This window comes from Gymnoscopelus braueri (assembly GCF_963280865.1).
Source record: "Gymnoscopelus braueri genome assembly, chromosome: 8".
NCBI lineage: Eukaryota > Metazoa > Chordata > Actinopteri > Myctophiformes > Myctophidae > Gymnoscopelus > Gymnoscopelus braueri.
In genome coordinates, this window is record NC_137609.1 from 33,054,941 (window position 1) to 33,080,976 (window position 26,036).

The window sequence follows — 26,036 nt, forward strand, 5'->3', positions numbered from 1 at the left end:
GATGAGTCCAGAGTATGGGGAACCTCACGAGGGTGATTTGGTCCCCATTGTGCTGGCGGCTCTTGAACCAACTGCGGTTGTGCCTGTGGACTTAGTTGAGTCCAACAGGGTACTTCCACTCTCTAGATCACTGGTCTCTCAACCGGAGGATCCATCCAGTAGTGGCGAGGCTGTCCAACGCCGAACTTCCAGGTCTACAGCTGGCCAACATTCCAACCTGTTCCATCTTCCACAGGCAGTGGATAGAGGACTGCTCTCCACCCCTGTTTCGGCATCGAACGCTGTCTCAGCCTTGTATAGACCCTGGAGTTAGGGTTTGGTCGTGTTGGGATAAGTCATCGTCGGGCCGACAATGCAATTGGGTGGGATGGATTGTAGCAGTATGGGCGTGGGTTCCCACGCTGCCATCCTCCGCCCACTCATCAGTGGGCTGATTGACAACAGTATTAAGGCAACGCACCCTCAAACTCAGTTAGCTGTCTGTCTGTCTCCACACCGGTCCACTACATGTTCAGGCTGGCCTGTTGGGCTCTCCTGTCGGTTACTGCATCGCGCACCAGCGCAGGTATGTCTCTCCGTCTTGCTGTTTATGCAACTGTCTTGTACTGTGTGGCGCATGGTCGTGAACTTGACCATGACCGTTTGTGTCATTTGTAGCCTCGGTGTGTTTATCCACCTCGTTGGCGTTTTACGCCCAGTCCGGTGTTGGCTTCACGCTGCACAACGGGTACGTTGGTGGTCCTTCCTCTCCACATTATAACCAATTAATTCTATGTCTTAGCGGCACTATAATAATCATGGCCTTTATATTACTACAGTTATTCCTACCGGTGTCCGCCGCTGCAAGCGGGCCATCAGGGCTTCCGCCTTTGCTGCATAGCGGTACGTCCCTGTGTGTCTCTCTGCTCCTGTCTTAGTGAACATTAGTATTATAAATTGGTAGAGTGACACGGCCACTTATCGTTTCAGGCACTGTGATACCACCTGCTGCTCTGCTGCTTTTTGATTCATCCACGCCTGTATTACAACCCCTTCCTATTGACGCTCCTCGCTGCGGTTCTCCTCTCCCCGTTTCTAAACGGCGTGGACCAACTGGCTCAGCTGAGCGTACACCCTCATACGGGTTTAGACTAGAGTATTACTTCCCGACGCAAATGTCCCCGCTCAGGCTCTCAGCCAGCCTTATTGTTTATTCATTATTTAGCGTTATTGCCTTTTCTGTTTATTTGCTTATTCTGTGTATTTGTTTATTATTACTTATTTGGTTATCTGCTTTTGTTTATTTGTTTATTATTACTTAGTTTGTTATTTGTTTATTACTTTTGTTATTTGTTTATTTTGTTTATTTAGTGCGTTATGATTATTGTTTCTTTTGGGTGAGACTAGGCCTACAGACGGCATTCCATTATAATATAATAATATATATACGATATAGTAAATATATATATATATATTATATATTATACATAGCTCCCCTAATCCAAGTCCAATGTTAAACTATAATTGTCCGACACCACTAAAACCTACTCTCCGTCTTGCAGGCCTTTTGCTGGGGACCTCTTGGTGTGTGGAAGCAGGTGGCGGCCGCCCAGTCGGGTTGTGGTAACCCCCCCCCCCCCCCCCCCTTTGCTGTGCTTTGAGTGTGAAACCGTGTGCTGTGCCGGGGTGCCCTTCCTCTGGGTTGGTCGGCCTGCTCCTCCTCCTCCTCCCCCCCCAGCATCGGCCCTACCGGCACCTAGGTTTTATTATTGATTGCATTGTTACTTTGTTTTAGCTATTAATTGTTTTGCCCTTTTTATTATTGATGCATTTACACTGTTCTTAATTATAATAAAGCTTTTTGTATATTTGCCTATAGCACTGTTTCTGCCTTTTAATTATTTGATCTTATAACGAACTTGTGTGAGGAGAAATCTTTGTTCAGGCGATTGGTTTACACTGTAATCATTTCCTGGGGTGCAATTCCCCAGGTGGCGTAGTTGGCTATAATACATATTTACCCATACCGCCCTGCTACACAGGGATTAACACCGGGTAGTGTGAGTGGGGGTTCTTACTATCTCTCCCACATGCAACTCCTCAACATCCATGTTTCATAAACTCCCCATGCCGGTGTACAAAACTGAGTTTCTCTCTAGTTCATTTTCAAAACAAACTAGGCCTTATATTCGCATTTCAGGCTTTGACTGAAGCTGAAGGCTCCGTTTTAAGTAGAGTCTAATCATGCCAGGGAAATATTAAAACATCAGGTAGTCAATGTTGCAATATCTTCTATGCTGTGTTACAGTTGTCAAAACTTTTAGGAACTGAAATGATACACTTGTGTGTATACAGAAATGAAGTGTATACGTGAAATAGCAAAATCCATGCACTAAAAAGGATAAAGAATAAAGAAAGCCACGAAAGGCTCAGGCAGAGGTGAGAAAAGTCTTCTCATCTCAACCTTGAGGGTTGGATATAGAGACTGGTAGAGAAAGTGTCTTTATGGAAAAGGTGGATGACACAGCTGGGTTATCTTGATTATCAGGTCTCTGATCAGTGTTGTGAGGAGGATCCCCATGAAGAGAGAACAGAAGATGGCAGACAGATGGCAGACATGAAGACAAGGGTCTTCACGTGTGTGTGTGTGTGTGGTGTGTGTGTGGTGTGTGTGTGTGTTGGGAGCTACAAAAAAGGTAATAGGTTTGGTTACTATCATAAAAAAGTAAGAAAAAATAATACTAATACATGCATACTAAGGGTTGTGTGTCTTAAATATAATACTGCTTAAAAAAGTGAAGTATGAATTGTCCGTCACATTTTTCCTTGAACTCATGACGTTTTCTATTGAGATCAAAGAGAAGTGGTTTATAGGAAAAGACAGGACATAATATGAATACAGGTCGAGTGGGCACTGATGTGGCTAAAATCGTATGATATCACTAGAATGGTTTGAGAAATAAACAATTTGCAAGAAGCTGTCTATGTGAATTGTATTGAATATGTGCACGACGTTAAGTTGCTTTCAGCTCAGGCATCTGCAAGTAACAAGAGAATAATACAGAGACAGACTGTTAAAGCGTCCGGCCCCTCCCAGACAGACAAAAATGGAGGGGTTCTCTGAGCCTGAATCACGCAATGGCCTTGGTTATAGTAGCAGTTACCAAACCAAAACATCATGTGGTCAGGATTCGTTGTTACAAAATATCACATACAATACAAAAACAATGACAAACATATTTATACTTCAATACAAACTCTTATTAGAGAAAGAGATCTCTGTCTGCAAAACTAAAGTGTGAGAGCAGAAGAGGGGCCTCAAAGACCTACATCCTTGAAGGTCATAGAGGTTGCAAGCAATCCACTCGGTTTCACTGTCCTCCTAGCTCGGACTGGCATAACCTGCCAGTTATGGCTGTATTTGCAGCTTGCACCTGGCACATGTTTTATTTTATTGACTGGTTGACTAGTTCTATGTCCCGAAAACATTCTCTGCCGGAGACAAAATATGCCTAGAATTCTATTGTATATATGTGTGTATGTGTGTGCACATTATCTATGCGTGCACGTGCGTGTGTGTGTGTGCAGTGCACGTAGTCTACAACTGGTAAAATGGAAAATTCCCTATCAGCACCTAAACATTGCTCCTTGGTGTTAAAATGGATATTTATTTCTCCAAAATGCTAATAAACAAATTAAGATTAAATCAGACCTAAATGTACCCTTCAACTTCTTGTTTATGCCCAAAATGACTGGCTATCCAAAGGTTTGTATCGATTTGTAGCAATTGTAGAAATATTTTAAATGTCATTACAAATTATTATATGTATTTATTTTGGCCCCCTATAATACAAATGTAAAGGAAAAAAAAGAAAATATATATTAAAAAAATCACACCCAGTGTGAAGTGGGCGGTGTGGTCACAGTGGTCATCACAGTGATGGAAGAAGTGATGGAAGAAACCATAACTTTAAAAAAACACATTTATGTTTTTTTTTAACACATTGAATGCCAAAAACGGTCCGGACCGTTTTTGAGGGTCCAAACGAGAAGTGCCGAAAACGGTCCGGACCGTTTTTGACCCAATTCTATTTTTATACATGTGGGCCACGTGGGGCGCTAAAACGAAACTTTGACATCACCCAAGCAGTTTCTGAGAAGAAGAGGCTGGATGAGGCTCCATGTCAAAAATCCTTCCGGTCGGCGTTTTCAATGTTATCTCCTTGATTAAAAGCTTAATATCTCCATTTCTTTTTAATGTGGTGGAAACGAGCCGTTTTCGATCGGCGATCACGCTGCAATGGAGGGTCGCGTTGGAAATATTATTGTTCCAGGCGTTAGTCGGGACCCTCCGCCGTCTCGCACGCACGCTTTGTTTACATGCATTTCCGCGTCAGGGCTTCTCACAGCACGAAATGTATAACGCAAGTGGATGGAAGAAATGCTGGCACTCAACGTATAATATTTTAATAAACCTCTGGCACCCAATGTGTTAAGTTATGGTCCTATTTATAGGGCTATGCACATGTGTCATGTTTCCCTAGCCAATCACAGTCCTGAATAGACTGTGATTGGCCAATCACGGTGCAGGGTTAGGGGGGTACATTTGTGGCCAATCACAGCGCAGGATTTGGTGTGCAAATATCCAAACCTCACATATAGGGGCGGTTTCAACGCCCAAAAACATGGTGACCAGAGTCCACTATTTTCCCCTATTTTGAGGCACCCACCACGATACAACTACTGCATCATTTTCGTGTTACGGATTGTGATTGTGGATGCCAAATTTGATGCTTGTATCACAAAGTGAACAATTGTGTCACTAATCTAATGCACTATTATCGGCCAACCCACCTGGATCCTGCAGGAGTCTCCTTGATTTCAACCACATCTCCTTGAGGACTCCTTGATTGTCATTTCTCCTTGATTTGGTATGAAACTCCCAAAATTCACCAGAACACAGGAAATTACATCTACTCTGTTAAAAGGTTTCAGGGGGAGGACTCCACGACCCCCCTTGGCAATTGTTTTATTTAAAATCAAAAAGGTATGTCAAGTATATGTTGAACCTATGCTAATACAGAATGAATGTAAGATAAAATGGTACGACCTGAAACACAGGTCCCCTAGATCCCCATTCACAACTACACCGATTCATATATATCCATGTACGTGGTGGAGGATAGATTACCATAATCATATCACTGGGTATAGAGATTGTCATAATTTCGACGAATTTTATATGTGGGAAATATCCTTACTTGATCTGGCAGAAGAGATATTACACATATTGTAGAAACAACGTCCCCCTTACAGTGAATGTGTGTTTGGATAGTCTTTTGGGATAGCCCCACCCAAGACCACCCTAGGTTTAAAATTATCCTTTGTCATCTAGCAAGATCGGGGATACCATGTCCTCGCTCGATCACCAATACAAACATGAAGTAGGCCGCCATGTGTTCAGGCCCATAAGGCCCAGACCTAAGAGTAAGAAGAAAATATTTCTTTCTCTAGTATGGCCTCCAGGGCCGCTGATGCTCCTCACCCTCTGCGTAGCCATGGCCATGGCCATACCTGTTGTCTGGTTTAAAATAGGAAGTTCCAAATCTCTCACACAGGTTTATCGCCCCTCACCGCGACCACCCATGACCGACCCGACTAACTCCACCACTGACCGCCCGACTGACCGCGCGATCAATCCACAATATGCTGAAGATCCTCTATTACCACAGCCCAGGAAATTGGAGCATATCGGCAACCTGATGCGTAAATATACAACGTTGAGTACATATACACCCATACGTTGTACTGTTTGCAGTGTCCAATATGCAGAGGTAGAAGGCCCGACATTTTTCTTTACAGAAGAAATAGGTGGTGTAGTCAGAATAGATGAGTGCATTATAAGCCCTGCATGTGTTCGGAAAAGCAAAGCGCCGCTGTATGTGTGTTACAAGAAATCAGCATCCAATGACAGAGCGGGGGGCATGTGTGATCACTGGACCGATGTGTTTTATAACACAGGCAAACGATGGGATAATAGTTACCCCCCACAAAAGGCCAAAACTCACAATTTCAGAGGCAGATTCCACATAATAAGAGAGTAAGAGAGGGCCCCTATCGCATGCCTGAGGCCAGGGGTTCTAACCCGCTATGGATAACGTTGAACGACCCTGTGTTTGACGACACTGACACTTATGTGTTGGCATCCTACGAATCTGGTTATCCGGCAGGTGTGTTTAAGATCAAGATTGAGACTCATGAGGAAACAGATAAGAGACTTGAGGCAGAAAAGATACATAAAGCCTACATTAAAGGTCACTATTATGCTACCGATTATGGTAAGGTAGTAACTCCACCACCTCCTACCACAACAACCACTCTTAAACCAGGGAAAGTATTCCTAGACGATATGCCTCACAGCATTGCAAAGAAAGTTGAAACAGGTTTTGCCCAATCAAACACCTGGCTAGAAATGGTAGAATCACATGGAACGCATGACTCTGATTGTGTTGTATGCTCAGGCCCTTGGCCTAATCTCATCCTAACCCCTTCTGTTCACACCTATGAGCAGAAAACCAGACATTGCCTCCTACAGCTCCATCACCAGGATAACCCCGAGAAAGAATGCAGGGAATTGGAAAAAGCTTTTCCCATCGCACCTCCAGACAGTATACCACCAATCTTCTCCCCGGTAGCACTTAACCATTCATGCCTAATCAGAAAGCAATCGGCTAATGGGGTGTATATGGGAGACCTAGACCTTCATAACTGCATTAACACCCTTGATGTTACAGAATGGAAAAATGCAAGCAGGTTCCCTGTAGCCAGAGCAGATGTGTGGTGGTACTGCGGAGGTAGGGCTTTACTTGGAGTCCTTCCCGAGGGATGGACGGGCACATGTGCCATAGTATCTCTCATCACCCCTGTCTCACCCACGCACTCTTGCATAGATGGCGTGGGTAGTTGAGTGCTGCTCAGTGTTCGGCGTGGGTAGTTGAGTGATGCTCAGTGTTCATTTCTCTTCCGTGCTTTCTGCATATTGTTAGTTTTTTTTTCCTGTGCCTCTACACCAAAGACGCGTGTCTCCTCCGCGTCATCAGCGCCCATACCCTAGGTGGGGTTGGCGAAAGGGCCTACTCTGTGTGGAGTTTGCATATTCTCCCCGTGTCTCCTAGGGTAGTTAATACCCTCACAAAAACATGTAGTAATCCTGGTCACTATACTGCCTCCCCCTGGTCAGCCGGGGCGCCTGATGGAGGAGAAGGGAACTGGTTGGAATAACGTGTTACGTCCAACCAGGGAAACTCCCCCCTGTCAGGTGACAAGAAGGTCAGTTGGCTCTCATGCATTGAAGGAGGCATGAGCTCGGCCCTGGCCTCCCTAGGCTGGTGGGGGGAGTGTAGTGCCCAGGATCACTTAGCAAATTGGCACCGGGTGAAAAAAGGGTTACAAAATCGAGGGATAAAAAATTTAATAAAAAAAAAATATATATATAGTAGCCAATTGTTTAATTAATATTCAATGAAGTAATGTCCAGTATAAGATGAACCTATGCTAATACAGAATGAATGCAAGAAATCAAATGGTACAACCTGAAGTACAGCAAATACAATGGATACAGCAACGAACAGCAGAGCTCTGATGGACGCAAAACTAAGGTCCCTCTTACAAGTAATACCAGCAGAAGGGCACGAAGTCTTACATGCTGGAGTCTACAACTACAGAGCTTAATATACAATTTCTGAACAATAGATTGAGCAATGATGAATGGGAGTTGTCACTCAGGTCTATTGTCAAATGACAGTAGCCTCGGGGATGATGTCTGGACGCCTCTCTTCCATTGTGGGTGTTGACAGACTAACGGAGCGTTCCGTCGCCAGCCCATCTGTGCAGGTGTTAATGTCCCTTTGTTCTTTTGCTGAAAAACAACTCAATTTCTCCAAGTACTGGGTTTACAGACATGCTATATCCTGTTTGTTATCTGTTATTCGTTATATGATATATTTTTAGGTCGTGGTAGGATGCTCTTGTATAGACATTTCACAACTCTCTCTCTATTCAACCACCCACTGTAGGCACATATCTTTTTACTGTCAGGTGCTGGAGTACACAAAGCTAATATGTCTCTGTGATGAGCGTGGGCTCTTTGTTTTCCTATATATGTAGATATTCTCGTATCTGGTGTCATCAAGTCTGACCGTCCTTATCATCACTGGGCATCTTGGGTATTTCGCATTTACCTCTCGGTGGCCTCTGTAATATTCCTATGAACCTAATGTATGTATATGTATTCCTTTATACTGATTATTTTTTCATGTAAAAAATAACCCTATGTTGTACTTATTCTACATTTTTCTCAACAATATCAATCATGTTCGACCTTTCTTTACGCTCTTCTGCAAAACAACTCAAGATCACAGACACACTATATCCTGTCTGACACTTGTTTTTGAGTTATGGACTTTCCACGTAATAAGTTGTTATTTTTAGAGCCGGGGAGTGCAAGTGTAACCTCACTCCGTCAAATGGAAGAAGCTTGCGACACACATGAGATTTCCGGAGGGAGGGGGGTTTACCAGGCTAGTGCAAGTGCAGTTCAGATCTTAATTGGTCATGGTACAGCTCTATTGTTTCAAACATATGCACAGTAAGCTGTTCAAACTCATTGCAGACATACCGCGTCAATCTTTTCTATATTGCAGTCATGCTTCATCAATTTTCAGACATGCCCCCATGTCCTGTGACCTCTACTCTGGCCATATGAACTTTGCATGTGCTATCCGCCCATAAACTTTAATAAGGCGAATATATGTTTTACATTTTGAAACTTTACTTTTATACACTTTTGTCAACACTACTTTTAGCGTTTTAATGGTTTACATTTAAAAATGTATCATGTTCCAATGCTAGTAAAGCAAGCCTGATAAAAGTATCAAACTTACAAAATACACCTGAACACAGAAAATGACATCTACTCTGTCCCCAGGGGATCCTCCCCCAGCAACTTGGGGAGTCTGGTCAGTGCTAACCTGACTCCACCCCAGTGCCCCCCCTGCCAGAAAAACTCCTCTCAGCTCTCACTCTCTTTCACACGCTCACAAGTCACAACTCCTCCCATCTAGTCCAGTTGGAACAGGCCTATCTCGCTAACGGATGCTGCACGCTCCAGTCTCTACAGCTCATTCATTTTGATCGAAACTTAGGTTTCCTGGAACTGAAGCTCATTTCTTCTTGTCCTGCCACCAGTGTCAGACTTCAAGCATGGATGAGCGTGAGAACAAAAGAGGACATAGTGAGATCTTCATCAGAGGCAAACATTTAAAGTTGACAGAGCTGAAAGAGGAGCTCCAAGGCATAGGCAAAGATAACCAGTACATATTCAAAGAAAACATCCCACTTTACCCCCGGCCGGAGTTCCGTGTCTCTCATCTGAGCCATGACACAAATGACCTATTTGAGATAGTGCTAAATGACACGGGGTTCCGTGCACCGTCCTGGGAAGATCCTGGACAATGGAATCCTAAAGATCCACACCGTAAGGACCTACTCTGGTGGAGCCTCTCTTTGCAACCAGGGGACATGAAATTGGCTGAGAAGCGTCTTCTGGATGACACCTATCCAGACAGAACAGAGGAACAGGCCGCCGAACAGAAGGACTTTCTGGAGCAGTTTGCCACCTCGCCTTCTTTCCTGGACACATCGAGATATGGCTCTTACCGCTTAACTTTCCCCCTGGAGGAGCTGCTGGGGGAGTACAAAAAGCAGGTAGATAAAGCAACGCACAGAGCTAAATAGAGTGTTTTATTTTATTTGATCGATTTTGACATTTTTATATCCATGAGATTGGCCTGCACTCCCCAGTGCGTCCTGCACTTTCACAGTAAAGCCTGTAGGCCTACTTCTCCGTACATGTACAAGAAATGCTTACCCGGTTGCCCCAAATGTTAACCCGAGTCGTTGTGCAATGTATTAGTCCGTATCTTTTCAATAAAGAAGTGTTTTAATCCCGTCTGTGTCGGATCCTGTCGGAAGTTCCCTGTATTCCTCAATGGGTGGCAGTGATGAGGCGCACCCGGTGAAAGCCGGTATTACACTCAATGTACACAGGAACGGGACGGGATTAAAACATATATCTATTGAAAAATACGGACCAATACATTGCACAAAGACTCCGCAGCGCTAGTTAACATTTGAGGCAACCGGGTAAGCACCTTATATATTTATTTTGTACACCAGTAAAGCCCGCACGGAGAAGTACGGGCTTTACTGGACGCACTGGGGGGGGGGGGGCAGGCCAAGACTGTCGTAGATACGAAAGTAAAAGCCTTAGCCTGTATATTTTTTCTAAACAAAAAGTTTATTGTAAATAAGTTAGCTTTAGTCTATATTCGGAGAGTAGGCTAATTATTTTTTTATGTAATCATATGGACAGTAGGCTAATTTTGATTGTTTGTTCAGTAACAGGGGTCTCCCTAGCTCCAATCGGAACCTCTCCCTCTCTGGCTCCGAGCGGAGGGAGAGTAAGGTTCCGATTGGAGTTTAGCTAGTAAAGAGAAATAACTGTTCAGGTGGGTTATACCCACCTGAACAGTTATTTTCAGGTGGATTAAGTTGGTAAAAGTTGGGAAATTGAAGTCTTGGATCAAGACTATCATGTATGTATTTTATCGATTTTGGCTAGGCTAGGAAATTGGTAATACCAATTTCAGATAATTGATAATTCTAATTTTGTCTCTTATTTAAAAGTTTAATCGCTAAAATTGTATCCCTATGTATTTTCTGTTCATTAAAAAGCTGGAGAGACCCCTGTTATTGAACAAACACTCATGATTACTTAATGATTACTAACATTTTATACACACACACACACACACACACACACACACACACACACACACACACACACACACAGCGCTTATAGATATGCTATTTTCGCTATTATTGAACATTTTAGAAAGTTACAGTGGTTAAGTGTGTCTGTGGGTTTTATAAATATTGAACCAATGAAAAGTATTACAAAGGGCTTGTGACTAAATAATAACTATATTGGATCACAGGTTCTCTGCGCGCTCTCTTTCTCTCTCCCTCCCTCTGTCCCCCTCTCTCTCTCTCTCTCTCTCTCTCTCTCTCTCTCTCTGGAAAGCAATTGAATGGACTTGCTTGTGTGCGTCTTTTTTTTGGCGGGTTGCGGTGCGGGCTGAGTCGTTGATTTATATTCATTTTCGTGGGGCGGATTAGGCGGGTTGGGCTCCGTGGCGGGGCGGGGCAGGTTATGAAAAAACCCGACCCGCGCATCACTAATACACACTATATGTATATACAGATTACATGAGGATTCATTTAACATATTATTTTCCCCTTTCCAGGTGTGCACTGGCTCAGAACCAGTTCTGCGGGTTTATGAAACTGTCATGTACAAACAGGAGGTTATGTACTCTGTGTTGGTCCATAGCGACTATTACAACAACGACTTTGAGGAGTACTCTCTATTGGATGACAGCCCAGATGCAGTGTGTGCCTTCAAGGATGGCAACATCATCTGGAGACCTGAAGCCATGTGTGAGACACACAGGTAGGTGTGTGTGTGTGTGTGTGTGTGTGTGTGTGTGTGTGTGTGTGTGTGTGTGTGTGTGTGTGTGTGTGTGTGTGTGTGTGTGTGTGTGTGTGTGTGTGTGTGTGTGTGTGTGTGTGTGTGTGTGTGTGTATGTGTGTGTGTGTGTGTGTGTGTGCAATGGTAAAATTACACATATATATAATTAACATGGTTTTTATTACTGTCTAATATGTTTTCCTGTACTAATAGGTTAGACTAAAAGTATTCCACTATTTTAGAATTTGCTTAGCGTCAGCCTGGCCCAGCTAACATTTATAGCTCTGTGTGGGTCATTTGTTTAACTACAAGTAAGAGTGGGGCAATGTTGTGGTCTTTTCTCATGAGCCTACCCTTCTGTGCGTCCCTGGTGAAGAGTTGCTTTCTCTTTTGTTTCATTCACTGATTTGATAGGACATGCATTATGCACATAAAGGTCTGTATTTTAGCTGTAGCCTGTACTGTAGTATCCCTTGAACTGTTTAATAACCATTCAATTATGCATTGTCAATTGTACTGACATTGATGTTCTAATAAAAAGCATTGAGCCCTTACAGCTGGGCTCATTTGACTTCACTTGTAAGCGTATTGGAGAACGTGCAAATAAATCACAGAAAGAAACTTCTCTTGGTTTATGATATTTTATTACAAATTGTTACTTTATTAAAATTGATGTTTTGTTACAAATTGATACTCGTTACGTATTGTTTATTGTGCTACTACAAATGTTTTGAGAGAAAGTGTGAGGGAAACCGAAATCAATGTAAATTAATATTGTTACACATTCCTCTCTCCCTCTCTGTCTAAACAGTTTCCAGCTGGTTCCTACACCACAGAACACATTGGTGGCTCATCTACGTTGTGATCAGCACCAGTTCTATGTATGGGACCATGTGGCTGTAGCTTTCCACTTGCCAGAAGGACAGGTATTAAGTTTCACTTATATTATACTACATTATTAGATTATATGACACATCCTTATTGTATATTCTTTAATTAAAATAAAGATATTGCACACACACACGCACACCAGTGGTGTGTTCTACCGTGTTATACAGTGCAGTTTTTTTGGGAAAAAAAGCGTATACAGTCTAATAACCATTTCATCCATTGAAAACGCACTAGCGTATCGCGCATGTCGTGCAGGGAATAATTATCACATACCCTCCGAAATAAACTAGAACACACTGACGTACACACAATACACAGAATGACTAATCATTACTCCAATCAAAATACATAAGTATTAAGTTTAACTAGAACCAATCACAAAATAATATGATAACATACAAATAATATATGAACTTCAACAAGGAAAACAGTACATAGGCTACAGAAGATATTATGTGTTGTGGTAAAAGTTGGAAAACTCTGTCTTGACCTATTGTTTCATCCCATATTTTGTTCTTTTGTTAATTAGACGCTGAATATTGACACACATCGCATGAGATCCAACTTGACATTCCGTGAGCCTGGAAAGCCCACGGTCTCACCACGTGACCAATTTCATGATTTTGAAAGCGCTAAGGAGCTGGTTCAGAATTACTGGCCTTATTACCGTGGAGTGGACGATTTTAATTGGGACTCCCCAATGAACTCTTTCCCTATGGAAAAACCCGACTGTTATGACCCCCTGTGGCTGTCTAGGGTAGGGAAGGCAACATAATGGAGGACAACAGCTCTTTCAAAAATGAATTGCTTTTATTTTCGTTTCTTGAGCAGAGACTTTAACTCTTTGTCTTTTTTAAGTGCAAAAATGACTTCAGGGTGCCGTTTACAATATAGTTAAAAGGCCTAACTAATAAAGAAAAATACCCCTAACCTAAATCCTAACCAAAAGAAAATATACAATTTCTAAACTTACTTAACTAAAAACAGAAGCAAACAAGTAACTGGATAAACCAAACAAACATACCAAACACCCCTAGTGATTAATCAAGTATTAACAAAGAATGAATTCAAAATATAGACACAACTGAAGGACTTAAACTTAACGAGTGGCAAAACTAACAAAATAGACAAAAAGGTTACAAAAGGCTGGAGGACAAGAGGGCTTGAGTCTCTGCTGCTGTTAAAGGGATATTTCACTTTCAAAAAAACTTTCGGTCATTTTATCGTCTACTCAGGCTTTTGTGAGCCCCCCAGAACGTTTTTAAGTTGCTTGATTAATTATTTAGAAATTTGATATTCATTTTATCAGACACGCCCCCTTCCTACAAACCCATTATAACTTCAAACTCCATTTTTAGCATGTTAGATTCATCAAAAACGCGTCAAAAACACCCGTCCTTGGTTCTGGTGACTCACCCTGCCCTCCTAATATGTGAGGGGGCCGTGTTTTTTCGATAACCTTTTTCATTTATTTTTAATATTTTTTTTGGAAAATTTCAAAAATGAAATACAATAAAAAAAAGTAAAAAAAAAAGGAAAAAAGTAATCGAAAAAACACGGCCCCCTCGTGTATTAGGAGGGCAGGGTGAGTCACCAGAACCAAAGACAGGTGTTTTTGATGAATCTAACATGTTAAAAATGGAGTTTGAAGTTATAATGGGTTTGTATAGGAAGGGGGCGTGTCTGATAAAATGAATATCAAATATCTAAATACTGAATCAAGCAACTTAAAAACGATCTGGGGGGCTCACAAAAGCCTGAGTAGACGATAAAATGACCGAAAGTTTTTTTGAAAGTGAAATATCCCGCTAGTCCCCACTGATGCTTGGGCAGAGTGAGGCTTTATAGGTGAGGACTCCATATCACAGGGGTGACATATGACAGGGGTGACGAATGAGAGCAGGGGACAGGGCCAGAGGCTGGACCTGTCAATCTGTTGCACAGCCTGTGTACAATCAGCCACTTCACACTCACACCAGCAATCAGCACCACACCCAGTCTCACAGCGTTCACACAGTCCAGTCTCCACCTTATAAGGAATACAGAAAAGCAACAATAAAACGCAAGCCACAAATAATACCACAATATTCCAAAGCATCATAATTATACCAAAATAAACCAAATACAAATATATAATAATTAATACAAATACGGCTGGCCGTATCACAGACTATTTCAAATACTGATGCAAGACGTGTCGAGTGAGCCAAACAGCTTTTAGATTACCTCTGTAAAACAAAAGCCCAATTCTCACATCATTCCTTGAACATAAACTCACACCCGCTCCCCATTACTCGTTCTGAAATCATTTTTATAATAACTGTTTTTCTATCAGGACACACCTTAAACATACTTCAGTCAGACACTTTCATCAAGCTAAAACCATTTATTGTATGATGATATGGCTCTGCTCCTGTGATACTACAGAAGCATCTGCACAAGCATGACAAAAACACCTGAAACAGAGCCTAAATATACAGTTATTACATGGACATGACGAACATTTGAACCCTTAGGGCTGTCACAATTACAAATTTAAGTTGACGATTCATTGTCACACAAATAATTGCGATTAGCGATTTAATTGTGTTGTTGGCATTGAACATTGGAACATATGAATACAAATTGTATTTATTTTTTAGGCTTCATAATCAGAAATTGCTCAGGGCAGATATGACAAATAACTTAAATATACAAAGAATTCATTGACATATTTAATAATTTTATTCATGTAAAAATAGCAGAAATAGAAATATTTCTGCTTTTTTTTTCAAAATGTGTGAATATTTTTCAACATGGAAACGATTTTAACGATTATGAAAAATTAATTGCGATTATCTAAAATAATTGCGATTAAACGATTGTGTAATAATTGTGACAGGCCTATTCATAGGGCATAATTTTAAGATATTAAAAAAAAGCGTTTCTAGCCCATTCTCACAACAAGGCGGCCCATTTAATTATGCCTTCCTCTAACACTTGATCACTGCTTGGCTCAAGTTAAACTGAAATGTAATGTCTCGCTTTGGGCCCACTCTTACTGCTTGGCCACCAGTGCCAAGTACAGCTGTATTGCATTTGTTGCAATAAATGTTTAAATCTACGACTAAAGTGCTCCTGACTGAACAATATTTCATAATGACACACATAACACAGTTTGATGTCTGGCAGAACTGAGATGATTTGCTTTGTGTAGCGACATAGCCATGGTTAGGGTCAAACTGAATCATTTTCTCTTGCGGTTCTCTGGTCTGATCTGTGGTTCCTTAAAAAGATGTTCTTGCTCAGTGCCATTGATTCTGGATTATGACTTTGCTTTTATACTCTTACTTTACTTACATGTTACATTACACTGATGATTTTCCTGATTTTTAACCGACTTTTCTCATATTGATTATATATTCATTAAATTAGCTTTTTGTGGTGGAAAAATGCATATTACTTTCTCTATGTTTAATTCTAAATAAAATGTATTCTTATGCCATAAGTATTTCTATTTTCATTTATCTATTCTAGTCCAATGCATGACCTGATTCAACCCTTCAGTATTAGCTCCTGAGGCCTTTGCGATTTTCTATAGGTCCGTTTGGTTATCTATCTGAGGGGCGACCAAGGACTTAACATCTGAATATAGACCTGTCCACTACTCAAACTTGGCATATCTAGATTGTATTATCCATTGGGGTCAATTATAGCCGAATCTTCCATAAAAACAGATAAACTAAGGGTTTTGTTGACTGTGACCACTTGCAATTGTACATGTGCATTCAAATAAATTACAGAAAGACACTTATCTTGTTTGTGAGCCTTTATTACAGAAATACAAGGTCTGCCGCCACACTCTATTGTGGTCTGGTACATAATTATCTGGGCTTTTACAGTTGCCTGTATTGATGTTCAGATTAAGTTGATTCATCTCTTTCATTTGATGTATGATTAATGCATTACTGATTCAGTATGACTATTGAAATGTGTACACATTTATAAGAAATATTTTAAAATTCCCAAAATTGTTTTGCCTCATGACTTTGACTGTTATGAGAGTATGAAATCTACAAGCTTGACAAGCGTAAAAATGAAGTGCAAGAAAATCTGTTTACCTTTTTTTGGGACATACCCAAAATTGAGACAAGGGTGAAAGAGGTTAAACTTGTCTATCTAACCCAAAACCTATAAAACTAAGCTCTTCTAGATGATTCCGATTCCTCAGAGAAGGTTCTTAATGAACATCCCGGCGATTGAATGAAGATTTATAATTCCATTGAATATAATTTGTTCAAGGCCTATGTCCTGACTCGATTGTTGTATGGTGCGATTCAAACTGTATGGTCAAAATTTGGCGTCAATAATGTGACAAGACTTCTTTCATAGCGTCTTTAGCCAAGTACATGAAGGGTGCAGATAAATGGCACTCGGCCCAGAAGAGATGCATACTGTTACAGTCCCTCAAGGTCAAGGGGGATGACTGGGGGAGTTCTGTAGTCCATTAATCTACTACATACAGATTGCTTGTATCTCCCTCTTGCATTCCTTGAAACAGAATTGACGTCACATCACCACTTGTTAATTCCACTACCGTATCAGTGGTTCTCAAACAGTTTCATGTATTCGTTTGACAGCAGACCCCTATTTGAATTTTTTGCGCCAAGGACCCTCATAGGATTTGTCAGTTTTTCAAAAACAGCATACAAGGTCAAACTGCGTTGAGCTTTAAGATAAAATGGGGATTAAGTGTTTAAACTGTTCCGTCCCAGAACCCACTTTGAAAACCAGTGTCCCATTACACATTGTATGAACAAACCATGACTTGTTTCTTTAGGGTTACCTTTTCCACACACAAGCACTAGAAATAGGCTAGCAATACCTGAATAAAAATTATGGAACTTCATTCAAGAAGCAATTCGAATTCAGAGCTACTTTTATATCAACATAACATGCTTTATTTAACTTATTTAATAACCAGTCAGAAGACAGATCCTTGGATTTGGACTTTTTATTGAGTGGAAAACCTCGAGCAAAACATTTTACAGACGACGACCGCGACGTCCTCCCTTTCTGCGGGTAGAGTCTGAGGGAATGGGGGTGACATCCTCTACAAAAGAAAAAGACAACGTATCAATTAAATGAAAAAACTTATCAACATAGCACTTAATGAATAATACTAGCTTAACCTATTTAAACCCGAGGCTGATTCTATATATTTTTTTGATATATACTGTACATAGCAACAGGAACCCCAAAAGGGGTTAAAAAGGATAGTTCACCCTCAAAAATATTTTCTATTAACCCCATGGAAACTTGAATTCATGGATATTTATTTGTTTTTGTCACATTCCTAAGCCAATAATTTGATGACCGGCAGCGGTTCCGCCGCCTACCGGTCTGCTGGTCATCAAATATTGGCTTAGGAATGCAACAAAAACTAAAAAATATCCATGAATTCAAGTCTTATAATGACTATTATAAGTCTATAGGGTGACTTATAGATAAATAAAGAAAATTGTGCTAACTATCCCTTTAAGTCCAGGGCAGGTTGGGAGTACATAGTGTAAGAGGCTGAATAATACACTGCAGGATAATCAAGTAAGGGAGGTGAAATGCACTGTTATGGATCCATTTCAACATGCATGCGCGTAGAGGGTTAATGTCTTCCAGTCTTACCAATACGTCCGATCTTCATGCCAGAGCGAGCCAAGGCTCGGAGGGCTGACTGGGCACCTGGACCAGGAGTCTTTGTTCTGGAAAAACACCACAACCGGGTCAGTCATAGACAGACATGTACCATGCTTTCCACAAAAAGAATGCGTTTCCCTACATGATCTAAGAGCCATTAATCAGATCTGTGTATTCATGCTTAGAAACAACACTGCTGACAAATGTCAGAAATGTTAAGTATAGTTTAGAATGACATTTGCTTTCATTTCTGACAGTGAACAGTAGTTCAGCGCTCCACCACACACATGAACTGACTCAATACAGAATGACTGACAATCCAAACTGATTTGTTTCCATGTGTGACTTCCCATGCCAATACATTCGAGTAGACCAATCTTCTAATCAAAAACAGTTTCAAAAACAGCCCTATTTGAATGGGATCACTTTCCTGAATGACATCCATAAGTTCTGGCATTGGACAGGCTTAAATTCAGAGTACGATTCTGTCCTAGCCATTAGTCAAATTAAACAAATGAGACTTGGTTTGAACGGGTCAGGCGTGTAGAAAGGGCAAACAGGTGACATTTCCTGTTGGGATCAGAAAAAAGAAAGAAAGTCTGCTTCTACCCTCTGACACCGTTTTTAAAGGGTAACTGATTGGGAGTTAAAGAGACATTAGTCTTGTACCTGTGGCTATGTCTGTGAGAATTCCCCTGCCCCTCTCTAGAGCCAATCAGGTGCTTGTTTTATTTCAGGGATGGCTATTTGTATGATCTTTGTTGATGCCAATGACTATTAGAATAGGGTTACTCTGATGAAGACGCACCATGTTGTTTTAGCCCAGACATTATACAATGACATTGTATAATGTCATTGATTCCAGGCTATCCCAGCATATGTGCCGATGATATGAAATTTGTCCCTGAGCAAGACTCTTAACCCCAATTGCTCACAGGTTCTCATTGGAAACAAGACCGCAAGGACTTTCATGAACGACCTGTTAAAAGGAATTATCCTCCCTCACATCAACTCCTGTGGTTATCGTAACTTTCCCCACTGATATGTACAGTTCAGCGTCTAACTCTAAAGCCTAAAGATCGCAATCTTCGGTTCTACAAGGAATTAAATAAATGTTGTGCACCAATCATTGGCAAGTCATTAGACAGAACCTCAATGAGCACTGATGGTGTATAAGTAAAGGGATTTTTTTTTTAATAGCTGTCCTCTTTTAATTTACCTGCACACTAATCTTCTGCACTATGGTTTTAAGTCCTGGTCATCTAATAGTTTGTGGTGAACTTTTTCTGACCCTACTTTACCCCGTCTCACCCGCTAGAGTCAAGCAGCTAATTTGCTAACAAAATGATTGCAGTTCACATGGACCGAATTGAAGGGGCTTGGACCGAGAAGGTTACGGTTCAGATGTGTAACCCTACATCACCAGTTTCTTATGGGATCTACGCAATGCACAGCAACCATAGGTCAACAAAAGGGGTAGCAGGGGTAGACAAAAGAGCCAAGACTGATCTCTGGCTGCTCTCAACAAATCCATGTCCCACAACACATGAATACAGATTCATTTAGAAGCATGCACAGTTGCACACACACCTGTTTCCTCCAGTGGCTCTCAGTTTGATGTGCAGAGCAGTGATGCCCAGCTCCTTGCAGCGCTGAGCCACGTCCTGGGCTGCCAACATGGCAGCGTAGGGAGAAGACTCATCTCTGTCAGCTTTCACCTTCATTCCACCAGTCACACGGCAGATTGTCTCTCTGGGTAGGGGGAGATAGCAGCAATCAATTACCATGAAGTTGGCACCCCAATTTGAATAGGACTGGGCCCAGTAAAGGCATGGCTTCATACGACCAATCGACGCCTGTCGCTGTTGTGTATCACATAATGATGTATGACTCCATATTTGGGCATGGGTTAAGCCCAATTTGTTTCCTTTTAGACGGCCTGGCACTGAAAGTCTAGCCAATGACATCAACCATAACCAAAGTTGAAGAATCATCATTACAAAGTCAAACTAATTCAAAAAGTACAGAACTTTGTGAATGAACAAGAAATGTGATGACATTTTATGCCAATTGGTTCAGCGACACTAATAGAAAGACCTTTTTTTCAGAGCCACAACATGAAAATCCCTTGCGCTTCTCGCCCTCAACACATAACCAATACAGTGTGGGCCTGACCATTAGCAGTACAGTACAACCAGGCAGAAGTCAGTCTTATTATAAAAGTACTTACTTTCCAGAGAGGTCAGTGACGTGGACAAAGGTGTCGTTGAAGGAGGCAAAGATGTGACAAACTCCGAAGACGTTCTCTCCCTCGGCCACCTGAGGACCCAGGGCGATCACCTGCTCCTCCTTCTTCTCCTTGCCTTTGCGGGGAGCCATTATCTAGTGGATCAGACAGAGACCAGTTATTTTACAACTGTATGACCGCACAATTAAAGCCTAGTTCATGCTTAGCTGTGCACCAGTGTCACAGCTTGTAGATCGTCTATTCTAAGTATTTTGGTTAAGCATCACCACATGTGGTCGTTTTTAACAGAACACTGGCACATGAGCAACATTAAATCATGATGACTAGATGAGAATTAAATATTTAGACAAGAAAATGATTTTGAAACCACAAAACTACTGAAAAATAGAAGTGTAATTGTAAGCCCAATCCCTGTATAATTGAAACCTTATGCAAAAGGCCTGCCAGATGAGGGGGAAAAAGCAATATGGGACAGATAACAGAACCAATATTTATATACTTAGTCTGTATCAAAATCATCATTAAGGGGGGGCAAGTTGGTAAAGAAATATCCCCAAAAGTGAACACTGAATGCCAAATGGGGTTAAGATGAGGGGCTGAGACTGGGACATATCAGGTACTCAGATGGTAGAATGCACAACATCAAATCGATAGATGTCATACCACAGGCCTTGCACAACCAAGACAATCCTGGCCCCAACCAATTGCTACAAAACATTAAACATCCTCAATTAATGTTCATTTGGCTTAACATCTAAAACATGAGATTGATGATAGCAACAGCCTTTGGGCTGATAAGTACCGATCAGCTTGTGTCAATAGTATAACAATTCTCACAAACTCACAACTGACACACATACACTTTAAGTTATTTGATAGGTTTGTATCCTGTCCAAAACTGTTCTCCATCAACAAGCACATCCTCCAGTTCTCTTTTCTAACGCCTTAACTATCACCTTTAACCAGCCATGGGTGAATACTGAAAAACCGACACTTTAGCAACAAACTCACTTGAACGTGCTGTGCTTATCATCATCATTACTAAATAATCACACAAAGTACAATCTATAAACGCCAGTGACTGAGTTCTGCATGTTTTCCAGCAGCTTGTTAGCATAACGTTGCTAACCTCCAATACGCCTCACATGGTTAAGCGACTCAAACGAGCATCACTTTCAATATTGCCAGATACTATGAGAGAAATAAGCAACCAGGCCTATGAAAACAAGCCCAAAAGCAGCGACTAAATGGGCCACATGAGCGCTTCAAGCCTAGCCTAGTAAGCGACGTTGTGAGCTTATATATCTAGTATTTTCTGAGAAAAATGAAATAGTTAACATTTCGGAACATTTTAAAATCCACACAATCTTGTATACATACATGTAATACAAAATATTTTCAGAAAGTTGGGTCTATTAATTTGAGGGTCCTTGACATGACAATGTTTGAGAAACACTGGTTTAAACGACTACGAAAACAAGCAACTCACTTTAGAAACAGCCCAAAAACATCCACCAAGAACATACGTGCAACTTTACAGAAAAACAAACCCGAAGTCGCTTATAATAAGCGGACATGGCAACACTGCAGCTCAATCCCAATCAGAGCTTTACATGGCAGAAAATAACGAAACATTATGGGATTTAAAATGGTGTTGGTAGCACACTACCCATGGTTTGAAAACACCACTGTTTTCTGACAGAAATACTGACAATCCCACTTGTTTCGTTTTTCAACAAGCAGCATGAGCTTAAACATGTTGCTAGCACAATAGCCTAGCTAGCAGCCTCAGAAGGACGACATTAACGTCACAACACAAACTAAAAGTGACATAATGGACAATAACGGCTTGGCCATAAACACATGTTATGTTTACAAGTATCAACTAGTTTAATTCATCTTTACGACTCCATGGCATTGACCAGCGTGCAATCCCGTGCATCCACCGGCGACATTTTATTTCAGCCTAGAAGCCCACCGAGAAAACCCTAACAAAATATACAACGTTAAAAGGTCCGTACATGACAAATATTGTATTTTCCTAAACGTCCGAAGATCCCAGATTCATTAATACGTATGAAGAACACTAGATGAACATGATTAACATAGATTTACGGTGGATACAATATTGGATATAACCAACCTATATGTGTCTCTTCGGAAGCAGAAACAGGAAAGGAAAGAATTTCCGCTACCGGGCCAAAGTTGAAGAGGATTCGACCGTGGGGTTCAGCGAGCTTCCCACACCGCCCCCACGCGTTTGGACTTTAAACTGCAACTAAATAAACGTTTATTCGCCAATACACACACACACACACACACACACACACGCACACGCACACGCACGCACACACACACACACACACACACACACACACACACACACACACACACACACACACACACACACACACACACACACACACACACACACACACGCACACACACACACACACACACACTTCACTCTCCTGTATCCCTTCTTGATGCTAGTTAAGCAGATATTACTTGTTCTCTTGGTTTGTTTCTTCTCGATAACAAATAATGTGATTTAGATAGCATGTCATTTAGACAGATGCTAGGTTCATTGTTTACTGCACTACATTGTTCTCTTTAGCGCACTCTATGTATGTGAATATTCACTTTGTTGTTTACTGAATAGAGCTCATTCTGCTCATTCAGATTTTGCACTTGCACTAGCATCTGCTAAATGCTAAATTTTAAATTTCCTCATATTGGAACTCATTTTGGAAAATTGCACTTGCAGGTATTTGTGCTCACCTACACTGTGTCCCTGAGCAAGGCACTGAACCCCAATACAGGGAATACAGAGACCCTACACTTACATGGATCTGCCTTTAGATTTCAAATAGGTTACTTTTAGCAACTGGAACATGACAAAATTAATTGAAATGAGAAAAGTGATAACTTGAAAATAACCAGCAATGTTATGTCTTTTGATCATTTATCATTTTATTTACATAAACATTTCATACACAATGTAGATAGTGATACATATTATTTAACTACTGCAAAAAAACTACACCTATCTTACAAAAGAGAATTTTCAGAAACACACGCATACATGTAAACTTCAGCACATTACATACCTGGCATGCAGCATTAAAGTGTCCGGTGAGTACAGTACAATATTCATAAGTAAAAAATAAATAAATGAAAGTTGAGTCTATTTGATGTGCCCAACAAATTAGTCTAAGTGCTCATTGCTTTCAAACGTCACACTTCTACATTTTCCTAAAGGAATGACAATGATATAAAAGGGTAGTGTGCTACTTTAAATCATCTGTATTTACCTTTAATCACTTTCACAATTTTTTTTTAATTTGCCCAAAATAAGGACCCCAATGTGGTTAAAGACACAACTTAGTGTTGCGTGGTTGGTATTCCTTGCTGAAATAAATACTGTAGATACCATTAGCCACAAGGTGGCTACCCCGTTGCTGCTGGTGGTACCCACTGGTGAAGAAGCAACCCATTCACATACTACAGACGCCACTTTTACTATATAGTTGGCAAACAACTGATTATTTATGTGTTTCGATACCTTTTCAGCTGGGCAAATAAAATAACGGCTAAGATAGTTCAGACCTCAGTACTTGTGTATTGTTTCCTTGCTGATATTGTCTGCAATACTATGGCTTTTTATTTATACTCCATCGCACAACAGCGTTGCTTGCTGACAATAACTGATGGTTTGTAATCCACAAGCGACACTGCCATACCCAATTTAGACCTCTGGATTGTCTGGATGCTTCTTGCGGAAACTGGATGGCAACCACTGGTTTTATTTCAAGTCGATTCATAAACATCAAGCACCACATCAAATATGACATCAACCCTAATTGCATCCACAAATTAAAATTGATTGAGATAACGTCGCAGGATTAGATTATATAATGAAATTAATAGTGTTATCTATTTTGGGTTACATCTACTTTTTCAGGAAAACATCAAAAATAGTTCCAAGTGCTTTAAAAATTACATTTCAAATATTTCCAGTGACTGTGTACTGTATACATACACCCAGTGATATTCAGACTGCTAACTTAATGTCTCAAAAGTTACAACTTTAAATGTTACATTATAAAACACAAACTAATCTACCGTAGAAAACAGCCATACATTCTCTAGATGCCATTTGGTATCCCTGACCATTCTTGGAAAATACTAATAATTACAACAATAATAATGATAATCCTCAGTGCTAATTTAACCATTTGTAACTCTGAGAATGTACAAATGTTACCAAATGTACCCTTTCGGGTCCATTTGGTTACATTTGCACACTCCCACAGTTAAATGAACACTCAAAGATTTTACTGTGTACAGTTCTGGTCCACAGTTAGAAGCAGATTTGTTTTTGTTTTTTTGTATCCCAAGTTGAGCGAACCCTTCTCTGGAATGGGGTGCCAAATGGCACGAGTGACATCAAGTAAAAGCCGAGGGCATTGGCAGTAGTCTGTTGAAGCAGGGTCAGACATTCAGAGGCAGCTGTTTGCTAATGGAACACATAGATTACCGTACATAAGATAAATGTAATAATTTACAATATGTTCTCTACTCTGCAATTTAATTCTACACAATGTCAGCACTGGAAGTTTGATTGGATGTGAGAAAGCCTTTGATATACAGTACAAATGCTATAATAATAACAATAATAATAATCTGACTTTACAAAGATCTACATTCTTGTGACAGTGAAAAGAGTAGTACCGTTTTTAAAACCTCTGAGACCGACATAGGCAAAAAGTTATTGAATATCAAGTCATTTGAAGGTTACCATGACATTTTGTTAGCTTATCGCTCGCAGTACAGACTTTTTTTTTTGCAAGGATAAACAAGTTTCCATAAAAGGGAGGGGTTGAGGCATTTGGTGGAAAACTAGCAGAACTTCAAAATGTCAAGGTAAACATTTCAGAAACACAAACAAATGTCCAGGGTTATACAGCCAGCATGCATTAAAACCAGTGAAGCTAAAAATATTTCCTACAGAATAAAGAAACTCAACACATTTCAGGTAACAGCTAAGAGGGAAGTACAGAGTAATAGAACTTTGTATCTAGAAAGAGATATTTTCATAGCACTGCCATCTCACAAAAAAAATAAAATAAAGAGCAAACTTTATTCTCTGACTAATCTCAGTATATAGTTGCCAATGGATTTCCGTTGAGCTTAGTGTTGTGAAGGAAAGTAAAAGGAGTTATGTAGAGAAGATCTAACAAATGTCGAGGCCATGCACATCCAATTACGGAAGTATTAGAAGAATAATTAATCTACAGGCAATACCAGGAACCAGAACAGCTCCAAGAAGAACAGGCCAGAAACCAGAAGATTTTAGCTGCAGTGGCAAAACTGCATTTTGCCTTCCATCAGCTGAGGTTCAATGTAGATGGAGAGCTTAGACACCACTATAACATATTCAATGTAGCATATTAATAATGTGGTCAAGAACAGCTGAGCTGTGTATAGATGTAGATATAATCTGAACCACCCTTGCCTTTTGTGTTGATGCGGTAATCCAATGAGATTTTGGATGAGGGCTTTGTCCTTCTTGAGCTTCTATTAGGATATGGACAGTCTAAATACATTTCACTGCAACACTGGTTCTGACTTTACTATCATTAAACTCTACTC

At 40.7% G+C, this 26,036-nt stretch overlaps 2 protein-coding genes across 2 annotated transcripts; one reads left to right on the top strand and one right to left on the bottom strand.

The window, feature by feature from the left end:
• The first annotated feature begins 9,112 nt into the window (after positions 1 to 9,112).
• LOC308091216 (uncharacterized protein) lies at positions 9,113 to 13,838 on the top strand. Its single transcript, XM_080436659.1, has 4 exons — positions 9,113 to 9,744; positions 11,346 to 11,551; positions 12,381 to 12,495; positions 12,990 to 13,838. Exons 1-4 carry the CDS (start codon positions 9,241 to 9,243, stop codon positions 13,233 to 13,235), a joined length of 1,071 nt encoding a protein of 356 aa, XP_080292785.1. The 5' UTR covers positions 9,113 to 9,240; the 3' UTR covers positions 13,236 to 13,838.
• Positions 13,839 to 17,438: 3,600 nt separating this feature from the next.
• On the bottom strand, positions 17,439 to 22,582 carry rps14 (ribosomal protein S14). The gene is made up of 5 exons (XM_080434920.1): positions 22,525 to 22,582; positions 20,364 to 20,515; positions 19,724 to 19,885; positions 18,122 to 18,198; positions 17,439 to 17,552 (listed from the first exon to the last, which is right to left on the bottom strand). Exons 2-5 carry the CDS (start codon positions 20,510 to 20,512, stop codon positions 17,485 to 17,487), a joined length of 456 nt encoding a protein of 151 aa, XP_080291046.1. The 5' UTR covers positions 20,513 to 20,515; positions 22,525 to 22,582; the 3' UTR covers positions 17,439 to 17,484.
• Between the last annotated feature and the right edge of the window lie 3,454 nt (positions 22,583 to 26,036).

Coding starts and splice junctions, on each gene's coding strand:
- LOC308091216 (XM_080436659.1), top strand. CDS start 9,241: ATGGATGAGCGTGAGAACAAAAGAGGACATAGTGAGATCTTCATCAGA. Junction 9,745..11,345: donor TGGGGGAGTACAAAAAGCAG/GTAGATAAAGCA, acceptor TCCCCTTTCCAG/GTGTGCACTGGCTCAGAACC. Junction 11,552..12,380: donor GCCATGTGTGAGACACACAG/GTAGGTGTGTGT, acceptor CTGTCTAAACAG/TTTCCAGCTGGTTCCTACAC.
- rps14 (XM_080434920.1), bottom strand. CDS start 20,512: ATGGCTCCCCGCAAAGGCAAGGAGAAGAAGGAGGAGCAGGTGATCGCC. Junction 18,199..19,723: donor AGAGCCACTGGAGGAAACAG/GTGTGTGTGCAA, acceptor GTGTTTTTCCAG/AACAAAGACTCCTGGTCCAG. Junction 17,553..18,121: donor CATGAAGATCGGACGTATTG/GTAAGACTGGAA, acceptor TTTCTTTTGTAG/AGGATGTCACCCCCATTCCC.